At 36.8% G+C, this 22,945-nt stretch overlaps 1 protein-coding gene across 18 annotated transcripts in view; it reads right to left on the bottom strand.

The window, feature by feature from the left end:
• Nucleotides 1-4,069: 4,069 nt before the first annotated feature.
• The window catches only part of LOC121324481 (prominin-1-A-like), an 85,909-nt gene continuing 67,033 nt past the window's right edge, over nucleotides 4,070-22,945 (bottom strand). For 4 of the 18 annotated variants that reach the window (XM_041266431.1, XM_041266422.1, XM_041266441.1 and 1 more), the window contains 18 exons: nucleotides 22,587-22,739; nucleotides 22,361-22,484; nucleotides 21,474-21,577; nucleotides 20,463-20,547; nucleotides 20,012-20,158; nucleotides 19,628-19,699; nucleotides 18,418-18,510; nucleotides 17,705-17,722; nucleotides 14,785-14,838; nucleotides 14,429-14,509; nucleotides 14,266-14,334; nucleotides 13,875-13,964; nucleotides 12,730-12,845; nucleotides 9,442-9,465; nucleotides 8,879-8,947; nucleotides 7,390-7,490; nucleotides 6,020-6,059; nucleotides 4,070-5,812 (listed from right to left, as the gene is read on the bottom strand). In XM_041266431.1, coding sequence (XP_041122365.1) covers nucleotides 7,415-7,490; nucleotides 8,879-8,947; nucleotides 9,442-9,465; nucleotides 12,730-12,845; nucleotides 13,875-13,964; nucleotides 14,266-14,334; nucleotides 14,429-14,509; nucleotides 14,785-14,838; nucleotides 17,705-17,722; nucleotides 18,418-18,510; nucleotides 19,628-19,699; nucleotides 20,012-20,158; nucleotides 20,463-20,547; nucleotides 21,474-21,577; nucleotides 22,361-22,484; nucleotides 22,587-22,739 — 1,375 coding nt within the window. In that variant the 3' untranslated portion in view covers nucleotides 4,070-5,812; nucleotides 6,020-6,059; nucleotides 7,390-7,414. Of the gene's footprint in view, nucleotides 5,813-6,019; nucleotides 6,060-7,389; nucleotides 7,491-8,878; nucleotides 8,948-9,441; nucleotides 9,921-12,729; nucleotides 12,846-13,874; nucleotides 13,965-14,265; nucleotides 14,335-14,428; nucleotides 14,510-14,784; nucleotides 14,839-17,704; nucleotides 17,723-18,417; nucleotides 18,511-19,627; nucleotides 19,700-20,011; nucleotides 20,159-20,462; nucleotides 20,548-21,473; nucleotides 21,578-22,360; nucleotides 22,485-22,586; nucleotides 22,740-22,945 lie in introns of those variants that run through there. The other 14 variants (XM_041266451.1, XM_041266470.1, XM_041266503.1 and 11 more) reach the window with 9 other exon arrangements.

The raw sequence follows: 22,945 nt of genomic DNA, 5'->3' as shown, positions 1-22,945 counted from the left end.
CCAGTGGTTAAAGTCCAGGGCCTATAACCAGAAGATCACCAGTTCAAATCCCACCACTGCCACTGACTGACTCACTGTGTGACCCTGAGTAAGTCACTTAACCTCCTTGTGCTCCATCCTGCAGATGAGATGTTAAATCAATACCCTATTATTATTATTATTGTATTATTATTATTATTATTTATTATTATTATTATTATTATTATTATTATTATTATTAGTAGTAGTAGTAGTAGTATTAGTATTATTATTAACCTCCATCTATGCTAAGTTTTAGCTCATAACAAATGACCATGTATGTGTGAGATCTGGTAAATGATCCACATTTTGAATTTGATAGTCAATAAACTGATAGTGATAGAACTGAGTTAAAGGTTTGACTTAAGGTTAGGGTTAGGGTTTATCTATAAATATTCATGGAAGCGTGGATCTTCATGGAGGATTTGCCTCTCTGTTTATCCACATTCACAAGCTCAAAACATTCACCACTTCTAACCAATCTGATTTGGAGAGGGTTGTAATTAAAAAAAAAATTAAAAAATGCTTTAAGTAATTCAAAATTAATACATAGTACACATATTTTCCCAGATGTGCAATTTTATATCAATAATGCATTTTCTTTTTTTTTCAGTGGTAAACTTTATATTACTGTAATATTTAAAATAAGGTATTAATAGTTAATTCTTCAGAACTGAGGCTCATTTTTAAAATGTTATTTATTAAGCCATAGCTCAACCCAGTGGACAGTAAAGGTACTAGACTAATTGTGCAGGGTAGGTGCTATATCTTTAAAGGCTCATGTCACATAGCAAAGTCCAACTGTACGACGGGGGTTACTGACAGGCTGTTATTGTTATTGAGAGTTTGGTGCTTGGAGCATTCTTATTTATTATTAAAGAGGTACTTAATTGTACCAAAGCGAGTACTAAAACTTAAGGGGTACACCTATCCAATATCAGAACGGACCTGTCTGAAGGGAGAAGCATATTAAATTTTTAGGTAAATCTTAAAAAACTGCTCATCCATTTGTGGCATTAGTTTAGCTTTACTTCTTGACGGAGTCAAGATCAAAGTCAGGGTGACACTGACAGTTCTGCCACCCAATTGCTTAAGCTTTTAAATGCTACAGATATACTTTTTTATGACACTGAATGTGTTGCTCCCATCTTTGTAAGTACGCTTGCGTAATGGAACACACCACAAATTACAAAAAGAAAAGCAGACTTTATTGAGAGTAAGTTATTACCATTGCTGGTCTGTATGGTGTGTGTGTGTGTGTGTGTGTGTGTGTGTGTGTGTATATATATATATATATATATATATATATATATATATATATATATAGTGAGCAGGGAGAGGGTTAATTCCTCCCTGCTGAAGAAAAAAAAAATGTGCAAATGGATGGACATTTGTTTAATTGTTGTATTAGTAATTATCCCCTGCACCTGGCCTGACATCACCACTCGTCATCCTGTCACACGTGGTGGTGCAGGGGATAATTACTAATAAAACCATTAACAAAACATTTTTTTAAATTTTGCATGTTGTTTTTTTTCTTCAGCAGGGAGGAATTAACCCTCTCCCTGCTCACAATATAATTTAGGTGATATTCTAGTTCACAGTAAGCATAAAAGAATAATTGACAGAATAAGTTCTACAAATACTTGCATTAGTACATGTAAAGTTTGTAAATACATGGACAAAAGTAAAAATATAATTAAACATAAGAACACCACATATCCACTAAAAACTAATATCTACTGCAAAATAGCAATGTTGTTTATGGAATAGCCTGTGAAAAATGTAATGAAATAAAATATGTTGGAGAGACTGGAACAGAACCACCTTTCATTAATTAGAAATAAAAAAAATGAATGAACCAATAGTACAGCACTTCACCAGTCAAGGACATGACATAAATGATGTAAAGTTTGTAGTATTAGAACAGCTAAAATTAGACAGTGTGACATATAGAAGAATAAAAGAAAGTAAATGGATAAATAGACTGAACACAATTATGCCAGCGGGACTCAACAGAAAATAATGAACTAATTAATTCCAATAAATATATAAAAGTTAAAAATAATTAAATAGACAAAATTTAATTTAAAAGTGGTGTATGCTGATGCGCTGGGGAGACCATATCAAGACTGATCCTCAGAGCCAGCATTGCATGATAATATAAATATAAGTTTATATAAAATAATGTTAATTAGAATTAATATAGATTTAAAGATATAAGTAAAAATTATGTCACAATATATAGAACACCATTACATCATGTAAGAATAAATCATGGATTTGAATATAAACAATAACAAGTAGTTGTCATGCCGTCAAACACCTATAAATACCTCCAATGTTTTTTTGATTATATATATATATAGTTATATATATATATATATATATATATATATATATATATATATATATGTATACTTTTTATTGTAATTATGCAAGTGGATCCTATAAAGTGGACTGTGTGCACAGTGATCCCATCCTCAATAAAGGTAAAACAGAGTCTGAAGTAAAACAGAGACAGAAGACTTCTTGACCTGAAACAGAAAACACAAAACACAATCTCTCAGTTCCCAGTAAATGTCAGTTTTTATGTGACTGTGACTTGTGTCTAGCTCCGAACTAACACAGATTTATGTACATTGTTTTTTTGTTTTTCACATTACATGTATAGATGTATTTCCTCTGGTGGAAATTATGCAAACTAAATTTTAGATATTTTATTTAACATCATATATATCTAGCAACATCAAATAAACTACACAATTATATCGCAAGTCCGAAACCAGAATATCCTCATAGTAGATAAAGTTTCACAGATCAAATGGTTTTATAGTGTAAAACTGCAAATTTGACGTGGAAAACTGCAAAACACTATGCATGTAATTCAGTTTGTTAACATAACATTATTGAGCAGGTTTCATTCAACGTTATCAAGCAACATTAGTTAATTCTGTAGAGTGATGCAAAACCTTTGGCCATAGCTGTACCTGACTTCTTCAAAGTTTTTTCTTTCTTATATAATGTAATAGGTACCCTTGTTCACAAATAAGGTACATTATTGGCCTGGACTGATATCTGGTCAAATAAAAGGTGTCAGATCTGCAGAAAACATGTACTGTATTTAATTTCAGCTTCATTTTATGATGGGTTTTAGTTATGGGTGAAATATCACTAACGTCAATATGTTAAGGACCTCCATCCCTCACCCAGGCTATTGTGAACTGTTCATATTTCCACTAGAATTCTAAATACATCTCACCTGTGTTTTGAACCTTGGAATAGGCCAATGAGGTAGGAGCACATGCAATGCTAAGGGACATCACATAGAGCTGTGAAAGCTGAAGTATGGAGCTTATGGAGATAGGAGTTTTTTCTCACAATTAAACTGTTGACAAGTCTCTTGTTAAGGACCCAGTTTATTTTATGTAAATATCCTGTCAGATTTATTCTGTTGGGAGTAATAAAAAAATAATAATAAAAAAGCAACATTTCTTGGAGTAATGCCAAGAAGAGTGGCCAAGCCTTGACATTCAATATAGGAATCCTTTTTATTCAATACTCAGCCATCCATGTCTGCTCGTTTTAATTCCTTGGTCTTCATATAATACACTTCTCCCCACATTGCACAATAGACACAGCAGAATAGTGAGGGGTATTTAAACATATGGTGCTGTAGCTGAACTTGTTCTGTTCAAGAGCTAAAAAAAATGATTCCTCTCATAAACTATATGTCTTATATCAGCAGAGCACTTCAGCTGCTACAAATGCAAGTTAAAATAATTCAATTTTTTCCCCTTATTCACAGCTGATCAATATGAAACAATTTGAATTTAGACTCCCCAGTATTTACATCACTAGTGATTACCTGGTTTGATATGTTTAATCCTGAATGTCCAATGTAACAAGATATGACAGTTCAAATTGAAAAATAATAAAAGCAATTTTGATACTGAGAAAGTCGACCCAGGTCAGTATTTTCTTAATGAAGCAACGACTGCTGTGTTGCCCTTTGATAAAGAGGACAAAAAAGGAAATTGGACACAAAGCATTACATATTTAACAATACCTTTTTTTTATTGAATGGGTACATGTTAAAAATAGAAACCCCTTGTAAATCTACTACAGTGAACATTGTATACAAATTTTCTTTTACTTAAAAAAACAAAAAAACAAAAAAAAAACCCGCTTACTTTGTCTAACTTCTACTGTATCTGCGCATTGTACTTACAATTATTGTGAAAAAAGTAGCATTAAATACCACAAAACAACTCACTGGGTTGAAATCGTTATTAACATTTTTACACTTCAGTTCACCAGTGGTATATACTGTACTTCCTGTGGTCGCCATCTTAATTCCCACTGTTATAAAAAGCTATTTCACAAATTGTGCAACTCGAAACATGGGCAGATTGCAAGCACCTAGACACGTAGATTTAAGTTTGTGTTTAGCACTCATAGGGAACAGTTTATGGCAGATGTTACAGGTGTTAAAGTGACCGACTTTGCCTTTTATTTAACAACATATAGAAACATGGAAAAAATATGTAAGACACTGATCAAAACTGAACCATACTCATCCATAAACTGTCTCTACTTTCATTTAAATGACTTTTTATATTTGACCTAAAATGTTAAAAAAAATATATAAAAAAAAAAACACAGAAAACACCTGAATGAGCTAAGCTGCCATCTCTTTTTCTGTGAACTCACTACAAATGCAGTTAGCTGTCACAGCATGATATTGCAAGTGGAACTAAATCTGTACCTTGAGTAAAACTTGCTAATGCAATCAATGTTATAACTTTGTTCAACTATTTTGTTATTTCACTGTACAGACTCTAAAGAGCCGAGTAAAGGAGGAAGAAAAACCCGAGATCTACCACAAAAAATTGCTTCAAACTAGTGTACTTTGTTTATATTTTTTATAAAAAATACCTACTGAAGCACCACCACGAAGAAAAAAAGACCTCTTTATTATGGCCAGCTAGGCCTAAATATATCTTTCCTAAAGGCTTCTGTTCAAACCGACCTGGTGCTTGTGGGGAACCTGTAACACGTGTAATGAGTTGTGTTGGTCTGAGTCCAGCAGACAGGAGCCCACATGACAATTTGTACCATTTGGAACAGAGGCTGAGGATTAACGGAGACCAGTATACTAACTTTGTGCGGTTGAAAGGATACTAAAACCTGAGATGCTATTTCACACCACAGCACTGCAAGTATTCAACTGCTGCCACTATACTAGACCTAGATACTTCATAATTCGAGCGCATAACTGAAATAACAAACCTAAACAAGACATGTACAAAAGGAACTACCTTGGCATAAATATATACAATTTTCAAAATACCTGCAGTTTTCTTTTTTTTTTGTACATGTACACTTACATATACGTACAGATTTATAGTTTCAAATAACAAAAGTAAATTGATCAACTACATAACATGCAAAATAACTGTGGCAAGCTGTGATGTAGGATAGCACTGCTAAAGATTTAGTTTTTACATAATCTAGTGTGAAGTGTGACATGATTCTCCTTTAACTGTTATCACACATTTCTACAGTGTAAACATACATTTGTGATTTGATTTATACAGGTATGGTGTGTGTTTGTGTGTGTGTGGGCCTAATCAATATTACACATTTTCATTCCTCGTTGATTTTAGTCAGGAAGTTAGGGATAGTGGTATTGAAGAACAACGGAAAGTCTGAAACATCTGCCTAGGTGACAGATTCCTTTCTAATCGCACATACTGATGGCATTCTGTCAATCAAATGGGAGCTTGATTTCCTAGAATAAAAAATAAGACATTAAAATAAAATTAAAAATATCTAAAAACCTACAGTGTCCCAGTATCTTTTTGTTTTAAACCAATACTGATTTTCCACAGTGTCCGTTTACTTCACTCTTCTGCATTTTCTGTTTTATTCTTTTGTAAACCTTGAAATGCAGTTACACTCTATTTATGACCGAAAGTCCTGGGTTGTTACTACTTACCCTTTGGGAAAGTTTCAGTGTCTTCTACCAATTTTCCAGACTAGAGAAAATCATTGAAATTGTTAGTGTAGTACACAGAAGTTAGTAGTTGCAATTTTAGACAAAAACAGTGTCATATTTAAAATAATTAATCTTTTTTTTAATAAAAAAAAATTCACTTAAAAAAAAAAAAAAACTAGTGTGGTAATAATAAAGACATTACAGGCCACATGTTACTTGAAAATTACAAGAGAACCTTAAGGACATGGCATTTTACAATATATGTGTGTTAGTTTAAATTTATTTTGTGTTTTGCTTTTTTTAGGAATCTTGGTAGTTTTATCTACTTTCAAAACGTCTTAAATGAAAATACTCAAAATGTAAAGAGCTAGTACTCATGAAATGAATAGCACAGTATGCTCCATATACAGATAGCTCCAGGTCACAAAGGCTTACAAGCTTTAGAAAAATACTCTGTTTTTGAGTTTGTAAAAACACAACAGACTTAGAGCAAGGTAACAGCAAAACAGAGGAAACAATGGATAATGTAACTGGGAAAGGAATATGATTTTGTAATTATGTCTCAGGCTTAAGCACAAGTGTGTATATTTTGAAAGGTAAAATAAACCCTGCTTAGATTCTGTTAAACTGTGTGTAAAATGTTTATAGTAGTGAGAAAGAAAGCCCAAGAAAAACCGTAAAAACTCTTAAAAGACAATGCTTTATGCGACTGCAAAACTGAGAATGGTTACAAAAGTTGTGCTTATGATTACCTCTACCTGCTCCAATATATGACTGAAATGGTATGTATGACATAACCTCACTATTCAGCCATGCCATGCATATTATTATTATTATTATTATTATTATTATTATTATTATTATTATTACCTATGTGGCGTTTAAAGCAATTGTGGTATAGTTTGTTTGAATAATGTAATGTAAACACTATCTCTGGTACCATACAAAAATACATGTGTACACAGTGTTGGTATTTCCACATTACATTTTACATAGCCTGTAATTTGCATTTGTACTGTGGCTAAAACCATAGTCTACTCTTACAAAAGGAAACATTTATTTGCCTGTGACAGAGTTTAAATGATAAAAACAAAAAAAGTCTACCAGTGACTTGTGAATGAACCTCTGGAAATGTCAATGAAAGTTCAGCAATATGCCAATACAACAATAATGTAACAACACGATGAGCAACAGGTCTGGATAGGAAAACAGAAGGACATATACTTGTCACAGTGTGTTACAAACAGCATGCTTGATGGAGGTGAATGAAAAACAAACAACAAAAAAACTATGTTGCCCTGACTACAAGTATTTATGGAATAAAGACGCTGACAGAATAAACATGGATGAATATGTGGTTTATGAAGTACCTTGGCTGGATCAGAAAACCCTGGGCTAGTCGCCCCACCCATCTTGCCTTGGGGGAGCAGAAGCTCGGGGGAATCTAGTCATAGAGTCATAGGAAGGGATGCTATTGATGTGAAAACAATTCCAGGGAATGTTACTTAGGTTTCAACATTTTCAACAAAAGGAGAATTACAAAAACAAAAACACGATTATTCCTATTATTGATGTGCTTAATTTTTAACTTACATACTACAGCATATATCTCATATGACAGTGCCATGGCCATTTTACCTAGTATATGATAATTCCTTTCTGCTGTAGCCATGAAATCCACTACATTCATGCTACAGTTATTATATAGGTTATGCTGTGTAATTCTGCATAAAAGATGCGTATCATTAATGCACCAATTAAATGCACCACTCATGCAGCAGTGAGCTGAATGGAACACTGGCTATGTCTTGAAAGAACTCATTTCATGGAACTGCAATGTCCACCAGGCACTATTATTGTATACAATGCACATATTACTCTGGATTTCAATGTTTTCCTTTTCAGTGTACTACAGGGTGGCTAAGGGCAGTCGGAGGTCTGCCCATGGCAAGGGCTCCCTCATAGTGTATCTCAAAAGTTTATATTTCTCTGAATAAACTGTGAATGTGACAATAAATATTTTAAGCTGTCTTGCGTTATTTATAGACACCCAGTTCTTTATTACATGTTTTTAAGGGTTTGATAGTGTAAAACCAGCCTAAATTTGACAAAAGCAGCTGAAACCATGAAGCAAGCTAAATGGATTTATTTAATGCTGTATGTAAAAGCTGTTATAAAACAACCAAGTGGCTTTGCAGAGGATTTGCATCAATACATATTCCACTGCTGTTGAGAATTAGTATGAAGCACATTATGCTGCAATAGCATTAAAATCATGCCGTTAAGAGTATACACATGATCAATTCATACCTTGATGGAACGTTCAATCAGAAATGCATGCATTAAAAAAAATCGCAATTGTGCAAAAAAACTCAAAACACAATGTATCTCTCTTCTGTTGCCATAATGGGCAAACAAAGAACAATAAAATACTGAAATTATAATGTATATATAAAAATCAAGGCCAGCATATATAGATTTAGTTACAACTGTATGTTATTATTTTAATATTTTAACACATGAGCTTTTTGCACAGCAGTTGTTAGTTGAATTCAGTACTACTGTAAAAGAAACAGACAAACGTTTGGACACAAATACTTTTGTATTAGTAGCACTGCACACATCCCATGCAAAGCATGCCTATACTGTATAGTGGGTTAAGAACCCTTAAAACCCAAGACACAGTCTAATTAGCATCAAAGCAGAGTTCTAGATATTTGGTTTTTTTCAGATAAAATTTCTTTCTGCATGCACTAACTTTGAAAAAAAAATAATATTCAAATGATTTTGATATACTGCCAGCTACTCGACTACCCCTTTCAACAGCATGCATCTAGATGTTTCTTTAGTAGTTTTTACCTTGTCATTACAGGGTTTGGAATACCATGTAAATGTTCATTATGATAACCATTATTACCAATTTCCATACTGTAACAAAACATTCATTATAACAATTTAAATAACAATTACAAATGCACCACTTGTGTTGTCAAGCTGTCTCGAGCCATGAAAAACAAGACATGAAAAACGGATTAATCCTGTCTAGTGGAAAGTGATGTCATGATCTATATGACTTCCATAAGCTATATTAAACATAACATTATAAAAATGCACTTTTAATATACATGTTCTTTCATTTACAATAATGATTCCTATTTATTTTGCTCTTGTGAGGTTTTTAAAATGGCCTTCACCTGTTTGAAAAGAAAAATGCTTTTAATCTAGTGATTTTAATCCATGAAAACAACTAAAAACCCTCCAAAGAGATACAAGAAATTAAACTCAACAACACCAAACATATGTCAAACAGAATCATGAAGTGCAAGTTAAAAATCCCTTCAACACAGGTACAAAACTTCTTGAACCCCGCAGTTTTATTAGTGATGAAATGAGAAAAAAAAAAAAAGAAAAAGAAATCTTACGTTTTCATGGGTATAGTCTCAATGCTACAAAGATACAAAGAAGCAAAATATTAATAAGCTGTACCAGAGAGCATACATTACTAGTTTGATGTTATTAGCTACTCTGTTGTCAAGCTCTGAGCTATGTACAGTAATTGAAGTAAAGTGTTGTGTGAAAGTGTAAAGAAAGGTCGGTCTTTTTAAAAGTGCAGTGTGCCTAACATGCCGGAAAAGTGGAAAACACAAATAGAGAATGAAAAACATGGAATCAGTAGAATGGTTATCACAAAGTGAAATGCCAAGTCCCTGAGACAGAGGAACTGTAAAGAAGAGAGAAAGACAAGTTACTACAGGGGAAACTAACTGGAAAAGGAAAAGGCAGCAGAAAATGCAGGGAGAGGGTAAGGGTAGCAGTTTCTCCAGCCATGCAATGGCTGGGTCAAAACAATCCAAGCAAAATGATTAAATGATTATTATTTTTATTGATCTATTCCTCAAAACTGCAAAAAAACAAAAAAACAAAAAAAAAACAAAAAAGATTAGCACCATAACAGTGCTTTGTGATAAAATCCAACTTTGTAGATTGTGTATTTTTTTGAAATTTTATTTCACTGTAGTAATTTGTTATTTACTTTTAAGACATACTATGCATTGCTAAATGACTATTTCATTAGATTCAATATTTAATTAGCAAAAATTCTATACATTTAAAAAGGCCTGACAGTCATTGCATTGGGTATTAATGCTCATGAGAAAATCCAGCTAAAAACTGAACTCTATTCACAAAGCTTTAACTCTGAGGTATTTAAAGAATTACTTAATGTATATAATATAGTTTAAAGTTTATTCAATTTATCTACAGGTATTTAAAGAATTACTTAATGTATATAATAAAGTTTAAAGTTTATTCAATTTATCTACAGCAATTCAATAAGCGAGACGACAGCATGATTAAGTGTTAGAATATTTTTTCAAGGGATCTCGGCCTGAAAGGAGTTGCCCTCATGTATGACGTGACCTTTGACAGCTGTCACAGGTAAACCAAGGCCAGGTGATGGGACATACCGACCCCGGAAAGGAGAAGAAGATGCAAAGGAGGAAGAGGAGGAAGAGGAGGAGGAGGAAAGAAACTTCCCAGAAGAATGGAGCTAAGTCCAAAGTTTATGGGACAAACCAGTGAGGGAAGAGAAGGGACTGTTGTCTCGCAAGCCTTTAATTCAATAGGTGAGACGACAGCATGACAAAGCATTGCAATATTTTATTTAAGTGCCAAGTGATGAGTGATGGGGACCATTACCCCCAAAGACAGGAACTGGGCAAGAGCTTCAGTCTTCAGTGCAGAGGTAATCTAAAGTGTGGGTAGGAAACCCACGGGGAAAATGAGCCTCTGGTACCCCAGATCTTAGAATAACCCCCTCTATGGGCTAATGTTGCCCAATAAAGAAAATAAATTAAAGTAAATGTATAGAAAACCGTCCGTATTTATTCAGGCCTTTTGCTCATGGAGGAGGTGATGGGGACCGTCAGCCTTTGAATTAACTGAGTGGTTGTTACTGGATAGTTAGGTGTGTTTTGAATGCAGAGTTCAGAATGGTCCTCTGAGGCCAGGTGATGGGACACGACCTGCGTTCCCAGAGCTACATGGGATGCAGCCAGTGATCCCAGGTGCTGCTCATAGGATCTTTTGGACCAACAGGAGCCGCCCTCAGATGAGACCTCTGACAGCTATCACAGTTCAACCATCGCTGGGTTATCGGAACCAACAACCTCCAACAGCCAAAAGGGATCCTGGGCATGGTGCTGGCAGCTTGAGACTGGGCATTTGAATTGAGCTCTCCTGATGTATGAACCAAAGGACTGGACATACAGTTCCACAGCAGAAGCTTTACATTTTTAAGCATGTGCTGATTAATGCTGGCCTGGGCTGCAGTTGCAGAGAATGCGGAGAAAAAGGGGGTTCGCAAGTGTGCTTTAGTTAGGAGGTCTGAGAGGTGATTTGAAAACCAGAACCGTGTTAATGGGGAAGCTGTTATCAGCTGATGGATGTAAGGTGTCAGAATTTCTGAAACTGAAATCAAGTCTGCAATTAATTTATTTAGGCCAGGCACATGTATTGCTTTGACTGGGAAATTATCTGAAAAAGCAAGCCAAGGCAGGCGATGGAGAAGATTGTTTATTAAGTGACCTGGAGCACCCCCATAACTTTGGCTACCATGTATTTATGGATTTCTTGAATCAGGAATGACTCCAGATGGCTGCAGCTACAACAATATGGTACCGTTTGTACAGGACTAAAGAGCTCTGTGACACTATCGATGATCTGCAGGGCCAGGGAGCTGCAAACCAGGAGTTTCCAAATAACCCCCTGAAACCCACTGAGGATCCGTCAGAGAAGAGGTGGAGGTCAGGAGACTAGATTTCACCCTCATAGCAGAAGGAGATGCCCTTCCAGTTGTTAGGAATATGGTTCACATCATGAGGTTTTTGTGATTTGGAATTTGTCAATGAGAATTCAAAGGCGGTCCAGCTTTTCCTGGGGTAAGAAGATGCAATCGAAAAGTGAATCTGTGGCTGTTTAAAATAATCCAGCATTGGGCTTGAGATAGGGAGTCAAATGTCTTCAGGCTAAAGCAGACAAATGTTAACCAAACTGAAAACTTTTCCTTCCACTGGATCCCAAAAAGATGCCATTGAGGAAGGTGGATAGGCATGACTTTTAAGGCCAGCTGTTTTGATGAACTGAACGCTAATGAAACAGATTCTTACTCCTTTGGTCTACTGGATTTTACACTTAGTTGATGCAGATGCTTTGGTAGCTTAGATTGTCCATCTGCTGCTCACATAGTTTCCTTGCTGGTGAGTCAGGAGCCACAACGAGATTTCTGGAATGCTTATCCATGTTGATGCAATTGAGGAAAGAAATACTTCTCTGGAGAAAAGTTGGCTTCACATAACACAAAGAAACAGAAGGATGGAGATAAATCCAAAACGACTGGAGTAAACCACTAAGGGAAGAAGAGGTGCTGTCGTCTCGCCTCCAACACATTTTGTAACACAAAAAATGATTTATTGGTATCTGGGCTCTGTAAGATTACGAAGTAAAAGCTGAATTCAAAGTTTTTATAACCAACAAGATAACTTGCTTAATATCCAACACAATGAATATCAAAGCTATCAAAACAGCTTTTATATAGATCAAATACAGGTCTGCCAAAACTATAATCTGTGTAATGTGTGAAACATGGATTTTAAATAAATAGTCTAAAAAAAAGGTCTAAATTGGTGCAATTGGTTTTCTTCATAACTTACTCATCATACACATCCTCGGAGTCCATTCTGCGAAAGAATTTGGCTAGCTTCACAGAAATGATTATACTTGGGATCAAAAATACTGTGCAGCATCCCAGGCCAAACCAGAAAGTGTTCTAAAAGTAAAGTGAAACTGTTACTTAGCAACCTGCTATAGAAAAACATTTGGTAAACCTCATGTTTTATACTCTGCTCCAAACTACTGAGCAAATCTCCAGAGATGTGTAACAAATCCCAAATTCCTGAATTCATTCATTTCAAATGCAAAACATTTACCAGATCAGGTACCACATGAGGGCAAAATACAATTATCAGACATTATAGTCTATGTTGCGAAAGGAAGGTGCAATTGTCCACTCCTTGTGTTTATTGTGATCCGATTATGCACACTGGAAGTAAGTGCTGACAAGTGCCCATATACACATGCATCTCTGAATATCCCTTAATTGGTTGGAGCAGTGTACTATACAGTATATTGTCATTGTTGTATATTGTGTAGAAACCCAGAAGTATATGATTATAAATAACCCTTGACCTGTGACCACAACAGAGCTCTAAAATGCAGATCTAATGAGTGTTCATTATGATCATGCTTCTACACACTTAGATGTTCCACAGCTGATACACACTAAAGCCATATAAGGAATGTATTTAACTAGAATACTATAAGAATCTTCATATGACATATGTCAGGCACTTTAAGTCCACTCAAGGTTATATAATTTGACACATGAAACAAGTTATAAAAAGAGTCAGCTTGCTGAGTGTGATTTGTTGCATCCATATCAAGTTTTCTCTTTCAGCTGGTCTTGGGCACATTTGATTATAATGGGTATTTTACCAAGCATGTGCCACAATCTGCGATTAAATATTACATGACACTTGGCATAGACATTCCTTCGCACAAATACAGTACACACAGGTACAAAACCAGGTCATGGTGACCTTCTTAAACATAAGTCCTTCCATCTGATTGGTTGGGGTAATGAGGCTAAATCTTTAGAACTGAATTGAATGAGATGACTTTGCATGATCGTGTGCTTCATATAGAATAGTCATTACAGTGAAATTTCAAATAGGACAGTTATTAACCGATCCGCTGATGGGACATGTTCATTTTGTTTTAGAAGGGAAAGTATTCTTACCAAGGAATCTGCCACAAAGCTGCAGGTCAGAATCTCAACCGTATCTACTACATTGGCAACAGGCTTGCAAGCAGCAACTTCCATTATAATCTTAAAAAAAAAAGAAATTGGAACACAATCAAACAATGTACTAAACATTTACCACAATTTCAATCCTTTTATTTTATTTGAAAATTATCTTTACTAAAAAGGGCAAAATACCAATATATCAAATATAAGTGGTTTCAAAACAAACAGTATTTTAGAGAATGGTAAATGATAATGACAAATTATATTGAGAGCATTACTGGATACAGGTGCTTGACTTGAAGGGGCACAGAAAGAATACATTATACTGTGTATGTTGTTTTTTTTTTTTAAACCAAACAGCAACAGCAAATAAAATACTCACAGAGTTCTTGACCCAGTCTATGTATTGCTTAAAGTAGCCGATCATCATTTCCATGTATTTTTCGGTTTCCTGTAATGACAGGAGGAGACAATATGCAGTAAGAGTTCATGGAATGGAGACTGGACTCTGGAAACAGTGACCGCAGTGATGCCAGAATAATTACCTGGGTAATAATTAAGGATCCATTGCTGCTGATGAGGTGTTGTGCTGCATCAAGAGCACCAATAACATGATTAATTTTATTCTAAAAAAAAAAACAACAACAAATATGTTAAAAACATGCTAAACATCCTTGAAAGTTAACAGGTTAAAAGAAAAAACTGTTTCCAATCTTTGAAATTCTTAAGTATTTTTCTAATAAAATGTTTGTTTTTTTTTATTATTAATTGTTTATTGCTTTTTACATAACCCATGATTTCAGTTATTATATACGTTCATCTGACTAATTGGACATGTTCCGAACTGGAACACAAGTGATTAAATAGTGTTTTAAAAGGACTGCATTGACAAATTACTCACTGGGAGATCAGACGTAGTCCTCTGCAACAGCCGGACGCTCTGATTTAAAGTGCTCTGTTAAAAAAATTAATAAATAAAAAATTAGCAGGCCGAGCTTCTTTATTTACCTCAAATATTTAAAGACACAATACATTAGGTTATTATCAGAACCCCGATTCCCTGAAATAGAAATGTAACCATTACAGAATGGGTATTTACCTCCTAAAGACCCGAACCCCTATAAAGATATAACAAAGCTGAGCTTTCCAGGCCCTGACGCAGAGAAGCATCCCCATAGCATGATGCTGCCACCACCATGCTTCACAGTAGGGATGGTGTTCTCAGGATGATGTGCGATGTTAGGCTTGCGCCAAACATAGCGCTTACTGTTGAGGCCAAAAAGTTCCATTTTAGTTTCGTCAGACCACACAACTTTTTGCCACATGGCTATAGAATCTCATCAATGTTTTTCTGCATACTTCAAATGGGATTCAATGTGGGCTTTCTTGAGTAATTGCCACCCTACCATACAGGCCAGATTTGTGGACTGCTTGAGATGTTGTTGTCACATGCACACTTTGACCAATGTTGGTCATAAAAACCTGTAGCTCTTGCAAAGTTGCCATTAGCCTCTTGGCAGCCTCTCTGAAAAGTCTCCTTTTTGCTCGGTCATCCAGTTTGGAGGGACGGCCTGATCTAGGCAGGGTCTTGGTGATGCCATACACCTTCCACTTCTTAATAATCATCTTGACCGTGCTCCAAGGGATATTCAAGGCCTTTGATATTTTTTTATACCCATTCCCTGATCTGTTCCTTTAAACAACTATGTCCCGGAGTTCTTTTGAAAGCGCCTTTGTGCTCATGGTTGAGTCATTGCTTTGAAATGCACTACCAGCAGAGGGAACCTACAGGAACTGCTTAATTTATCCTGAAATCATGTGATTCACTACAATTTAACACAGGTGGAAGCCACTTAACTTGGTGTGTGATTTTAAAGGCGACTGGTTACACCTGAGCTAATTTAGGATTGCTATTACAAGGGGGATGGACACTAATCCAACCAAGCTATTTCAGTTTTTATTTTTAAATAATTTTCCACAAATTTCTGGAATATTTTTTTTATTTGGAAGTTGTGGAAGTTTGATGCTGGTTTGCACACTGGGGCTGGTCGCCAGGGATGCATGCATGCCTGGGAAAGCCAAAGCTGCCTGTATGCAGCTACCAGTGCAGTCAGATTTCTACCTACAACCTTTAGTTCAGTTGTGACAGACGGAACAGGTTCTTATTCTCGAGGCGGAGCTCATCCAGCTGTTGTAGCGAGGGCCTGTGGCTGTCAGAGAGTGCAGTGGCCCACTTGATCAGTGGTAGAAGCTCTGCTGACAGGAAGAGATTAACCACAAGGGATGTGCTGTCTGACTCCATGTCCTCAGATAGGAACACCAGCTCCTGTTCGTCCACCTCCTCCTAGGCGGCGAGGAAGAGCTCCTGGCCCCTGCGAACCTTCACGCAATAACTCTGCGAGCGCCCTTTCTCTGTGGGAAACTTCTGCCCACAGCTTCTACATCTGCTCCGAGTCCGCCGATCGGGAGGAGAAGGAGAGGGGGATGAGGAAGACCATGAAGACGACTTCCTGCATGGTCTGTTTTCACAGAGCCAATGGGTGAGGATGCAGCCACCTCTCTACCTGTGCAGGAGTGAGGGACGCAGAGCGCTCTGTCGAGCTGCACAAGAGACATGTCTCCAGCATGTGCTTGGATAAATGTGTACAAATCTTGCAGTAACTATAAAATCACCAGTGCCTCCTTTGCATGATCTGGCCCCAGGCAGGAAGAGCATATTTCATGCTTGTCCTCCACAGGCAGGCTGGCCTTGCATGTGTCACAAGGATAAAACCCAGGCATGATGCAAGTAGCAATGCAGTGTACAGTAAGAATGTACAGGTTCTGCCTCAGTCTGCTTAAAGACAGCAACGGGCTGTTCAAGACCCGAACAAGACCGCCTTGGTACCAGACTGAGGATGTTAGCACCAGTCGGTAGCGGGTCTGAACAGGGATAGTTCGGTGACTGAAGCACTGGGTTGGTACGGTGAGGTACTGGGTTGGAACGAGGCCAGCTCAGTGACTGCAGAACCAGGACAGTACTGGCTCGAGGACTTTATCGCCAGGTCAGCACCGCACGGTACCGGGTTGAAACCAGGATGGTACCAGGTCGGTTCGGTTCCGGTTCAGTGACTTTAGCACCGGGTTGGTATGATACGGTACTGGTGTGGTAACCTCGGTCACAGTTCAGTATGCTATCAGGTTGGGAACAGAGCGGTTGGGTGGCCTCGGTACCGATATGGTACAGTACAGGTCCACCGGTTGGCAATTACCATGGGAAGCACTGTACATGGATGCCCACTTGTGCAAGCTACTGGCAAAACCACTCATTCAGTACTTGCAAGAGACTGAGGGAAGCCTGCTTGTTAGAATGAACTAACAGCCCTCATAATACTGATGCAAAAGCTGTCACCAAAATGGCACCAAGATGCTGTGATAGAGATTGCAAGCAACCACAACCGAAGCAGCCTCTTGGTCCTGTGCAGTGCTGCTGTTACAAGAAAAAGTAACAAGTACTTATCTGAACAGTCTCCCCTGCCAGGTCTGTGTGCACAGTCCTTCCTGCCAGGTCTGTGTGCACAGTCCTTTATACCCTAGATGGCGGGAGGTAAATACCCATTCGGTAATGGTTACATTTGTACTTTAAAAGGAACTCCTTCATTAATTTGTTGAGGTTTGGGCCAGTGGCCTCTAGGTAAACTTAAATAAAATAGAAAAATGTGTTTTCTAAAAACTTTTTATCACTATTATTTATTTCTAGATGAGGGGTATAACATTCTCTTATGTTACAAGTTAGAAAGAGGAGGCAAATAAATTCAGTGAAAGGGATTACAGGTGCTTACCCTTGCTTTAAAATATTTCTTGGCAGCCATATAAGACAAAAGGAAGTTGAGAGTAAAAGAAAAAATTGGAAAGAAAGATAAGCCAGCCTTACAGTGCAATCATACAAAGCATGGACACAAACATAACTGAATTCAGAAAAGGACAGGAATTGGTACTGAATGTATTAAAAAAGTAAAAAGTTGGTAGCATAGTTATAGTAAACTTAGTTAAAAAAACAGGCATGTCAGTAACATACATCCCCCGCCATGGCTGTAAATTCTAAATTAGATCTATCAGTATGACGTTGATGACCATGACCTGTACCTAGAGTATTACAGAATAGTACAGAATAAAATATAGATTCAAGCAAAGATCTAAGTGTGATATATAGAGGTGACTGTCTGTACATCTGTCCATGTCTATCTCCAGAGTCTGCTATTCTCAGTAACTTATACTAAATAGTGTTACTAAATAATGTTACTACCAAGTTTCACAATATTTGGATATGCGGTTCTCCTGAAATACGCACAAAAATACGTGTACAGATCGACAGATGTACAGACAGAGACACCCCCATATATATAATGTGTGTGTCTGTGTGAGTTTATATATATATATATATATAGATATATATATATATATATATATATATATATATATATATATATTATATACACATTGTTTGTTAACAAAATAGACTCGCAAAAAAATAAAATAAAGTGTAACTGTTTACCATGGCTTGCTCCAGTGGCACCACCTGTTTACCATGAATGAAACGAATACTGCTTGCATGACCTTTCAATGCATTCTCCAGCGCTCCCTTTGGCTACAAGAGAGAATACATAACCACATGAACTTCCTCTTTGAATATCTAGGAATGCTGTGTCAACAAAAGAGATTGCCTGCACCTACCTCCACTGGGCAAAATTGAGACCCATAACCTGCATCTGATGCCCAGAGAAGAGAAGGACCCCAAACAGAGCCAAATGAAGGTACTCTGGGAACATGTAGCTTTCTGGTTAATTGGGGCTTGTTAAAATACCTTAATTGTGGGTGCAGAATCACTCTTCCACTTTTTAAAAGCACATACTTAGCAGTAGTCATTGCCAATATTACCCAGCATATTTGGAAATGTATTAACTCACTCAGTGCTAGAGTTGACCCTTAACATAATAAGTTCAGTAGATGTACACACTCAATATGTAGATTGTCAAAGTTTGCGCTGCCTTTGTCCAAAACTGTGTAGTATTAGATTTTAAAACAACCTCAAGTTTAAGTACATCTCCAGCATTTTTCATACGGTGATAAATTGAACCTATGCAGCTTTGCTGGGGTCCTATGCCATCCATGTAACACTTTCTCAGCAAGCTGTATTCTGATTGACAAGAGAGGGGACCCAATCCTCTTGTGAAATTTATGTTTCTAGTTTCACTGATGTTTCACTTTGCTTAAGGGGTCAGGGGCCTGATCAAGCACAGCATGGTAAGCCCTGGTAAACTCCCCTTCTGCCAAGCTGTTTATTTAATAGCTGTTCCAAATAATAATAATAGCTGTTCCATTATTTTTTGTATGAAAGAGTGCTTTTTCTGTAATGTTTTTAAACTGCATCACTGATTATATATCCCACCCTGGGCTGTTTGCTTATTAACATGTTTCATTCTTTGCAGCACATTTACTTAATGAATAGGGAGGCTGTTCTTGAAATCTTCTGGATAAAAAATAGTGGGCCTTACCTGAATATTTCCGGACAGATTTTGGTAATTATAGCTAAAATGCTTTAGAAAGGGCTGTTACAACTGCACACATTTTGCTTTCACATCTTCTTAGAAACACAATCTGGTTATGCGTGGAAATGTATGCATTCATGGTGAATACAAATTTCCACATGAATAAAGCTCTCACCCCTGATTTTTTATTTTATTTTATTTATTCTAAAAACTTACCAGCTTGCCTGCCTGATCTTCTAGGTCTTTAGCAAATGACAACAGGTCCACTTTTGTAACACCTTTATTGATCTGAAAAAGTACAAAGAAATGGTAACAAGAACACTCAATCCACAAACACCAAGGCGGTTGTCAATCACATCCTTTGAATTACATCTGAATTGTGAGGCATTTTGACCTTGTCTCAAACTCTCATGCTTGCCTCATAAAATCCAATGTAACATAAAATGCATCCATTGCAATAAACTGTCCTGAACTGTATAGATATGGTCTAGTACCGTGTCATATTTCAACAAAGAGGCTTAGCTAATGAACCGGTACCCAGGCAACGTATACAGTGTTGCATGGGAGAGTAATTTAAGTCATAAGAGCAAAAGAGCTTACCTCTGCTAAGTAGGCCTCATAGTTGATGCTCACTATGCCTGTATTACTGAAATTCAGAAGATTCTGTTTTGCATTGGCGTCGAGTAGGACCATATCACTCAGATCCACATTTACAAATTCAAACACGTCAACCACATCCCTGGTATACTGAAAATAAAAGACACACGAGTGGAAACGATCATTATGGTACCAAGGGGAATACTAATTTGTATCCAATTATAGGAGACAGGAACACTCCTCACAATTTCTATAAACCCCTTACTTTTCTTTTACACTTGATATTTACTGTATATTGTAAATACATGTGTGAACTGATCATGTAGGACTGTGAGAAATAAAAACACACCCATTACTGTAATTTGTTTAAAATTAGCATTAACTATAAGACCTAAAAGAAATAATCTTTTATAGGTTAGGACAATATTTTATTCGGATTGATATTTCTACTTACCATGCTTGCATTTAAATATTCACTAATGTTGAAAATATTATCCATCTGTAGTGCTGCATAGATGCCTTTATTATCTTTGCAGTTACTAAATTTAAAAAAAAAGTAATTTGTTACAAAACGTGAACAGCAAACTATGACCAAGTGCAATAAATATTTATTTTTAAAAGGTGAAAGAAAAATTGTTTTAGTACATAACTAGTATATTACCAACTGTAGACAACAAGGCAAGACATGCTGCCTCCTGGTGGAGGACAATAGTACAACAGTAATTATCTGCTGGTTTTTAAACCACTAACAGCAGGAAGTTTTCCTGCACTTTGAAGCAACAAACCCCACGGTTTGCACAGTTTATTTTTATGAAAAACAAATGCAAGAGCATGTATAAGAGCCTTGCTGCTGTACAGACATCAGTGTGAGAGCAGACTAAGACCTTTCCACATCAGCCTCCATTGCTCGTAGAGTTGTTTTCTGTCCGTGCTTTTTAAAAAAAGGGAACACAATACTATCCCACAATCCCTCTGGGATCTCCTACAGCAGGCGAAGAACTTCCAACAATAGCCAGGTTTGCAAACAGTTCAGGAACGGGGGCTGGGCCAGCCAGCCGCGCCAGCAGTGGAAACGAGGCACAATACACTCACTGGCCACTTTTTTTTAGAACCCCCAGTTAAACTGAAGTTGCCCCTTAATGGCTTAATGAGGGCCTACAGTGGGTTCAGTACACATCTGTCATGGCAGACAATCATTTAGCACTGTGGAGCGGACTTAATTAGCAGCAACGTTCAGGTACACACAGGACTTTATTTAACCTTCCAGGGCAATCAAAAGACCCAGGCTAGTCTGCATTTGCAGATTGGTAGCGGGTTCACTGAAAATGGTGTGTGCATGAGGGATGTCCCTGTAAAGTGGACAGTTAGTGTATAATGTTTCAGTACAAAAAACTGTACAATGCTAATGTTGGCTAGCAATGTGGAATTTGGATATAGTAAATCACTTGACTTTAATTAACTTTACCTATAAAGCTTTTCAAAGGTCAGGTCTATTTCGGGATTCTGATAGAGGAAGCCAGGCAGGAGGTTCTTCCAATTTGGATTCATCAAATAGGGAGTATCCAGAATCTACAAAATACAAAATCACATTGGTTTATCTAGAAATATATTACAAAAAAAAAGAATGTTAACATTTTAAATGATCTAGTTCTGAATTATTTCTATTTTGTTTATTCTTAAAGAAGCTTTAAATGTATTTACTTTTGTTCTATTGCATTTGAATGGTGTTTGCAATGTGTTTACCTTTTTTTTATATTGCAACTTCTTAAACATTGTATTTTAAGTCTTGAGAGTTCAGAAGCTGTTCTCCAGTTTCAGTTGACAGCCATAAAAATATGTAATGTGTCTTTATATTGGTAAGCCCCAGGACCACCAAGGTCACAACAGAGCATTGCCAGCAAAACCAAAGTAAACAGATCAGTAAAGCAGCTCCTGTACTTGAGTGAAAGAAACCAGACTTGGTTCGATTGACTCTGAACGACTGTAAACGCCACAAAGGGGCCAATAAAAACAAAATGAACCTGGAAACAACTTAACCCTAACAATTCTCTTCCAGCTTTCTTAAATTGTAGTTCTGTATTTTCTTTGTTTTAGTAACCAGTTTATAATAGATGTACACCCCACTCCCCCCGCCCCATTTGCCAGACTTTGTGGTGGCTGCAGTATTCATATAAACACTAAACTACCCTACAACATATGACAGTTTTGGGTTTTCCTACATAATAACATTTAAAAAAAAAGATTCCTCGAGTGGTCACTAATTTTTCATTTATCCTTCACATTTGGTTCCTGACCTGAACTTACTTTAGTTTAAACTATGTACATATTAAGTACCTCAACCATAGACATTACCTTAAATAAAGCTCTGTTCTCGAAAGGCTCACAGACCAGCTTCTCGACATTTCCTCCCACGACGAAAGTGATCACTACAATAATCATCAGCACCCAGGAGAACATAAAGCTGAACCCAACACCTCTGGAGAATGGGAGGAGACGCATTTTAAATGTGAAAACCAACGTAAAAAAACAACCTTGACAGGCTCGTAGCAGTTGCAAGAACGACAGGAAGTATACTCACGCCATGAGCAGTTTGCCGCCAGTGTTGGAGATGCAGCCCCTGGTGGTGGGGGAGGCATGCTTGTTGTACCCGCAGGTGCCACACAGTAGGCCCAGGAAGTTGAAGGCAAGGATGAGAACCACCATGCAGCAGACTATGATGCAGCCCATCCACCTAAAAACATTCATATCAGAAATGGCTTGTAAAATTGAAGCCAAACGTAAATGTGATAAATATTGTATCATGGATATAGCCAGAGGTTAAAAACAAATGTGGCACTGAAACGGTTAAGGCTCCATTTGACACCACCTTCATTGAGATACTCATAGAATACTCCTGTGTATAAAGTCTCTCCAGAGGCTCTCACTGTTGAAGTAATT

Source organism: Polyodon spathula, chromosome 1 (genome assembly GCF_017654505.1).
Source record: "Polyodon spathula isolate WHYD16114869_AA chromosome 1, ASM1765450v1, whole genome shotgun sequence".
In the NCBI taxonomy this organism is placed as follows: domain Eukaryota; kingdom Metazoa; phylum Chordata; class Actinopteri; order Acipenseriformes; family Polyodontidae; genus Polyodon; species Polyodon spathula.
Note: the sequence above shows the minus strand (reverse complement) of the source record. Positions and strands in the feature narration are given on the sequence as shown.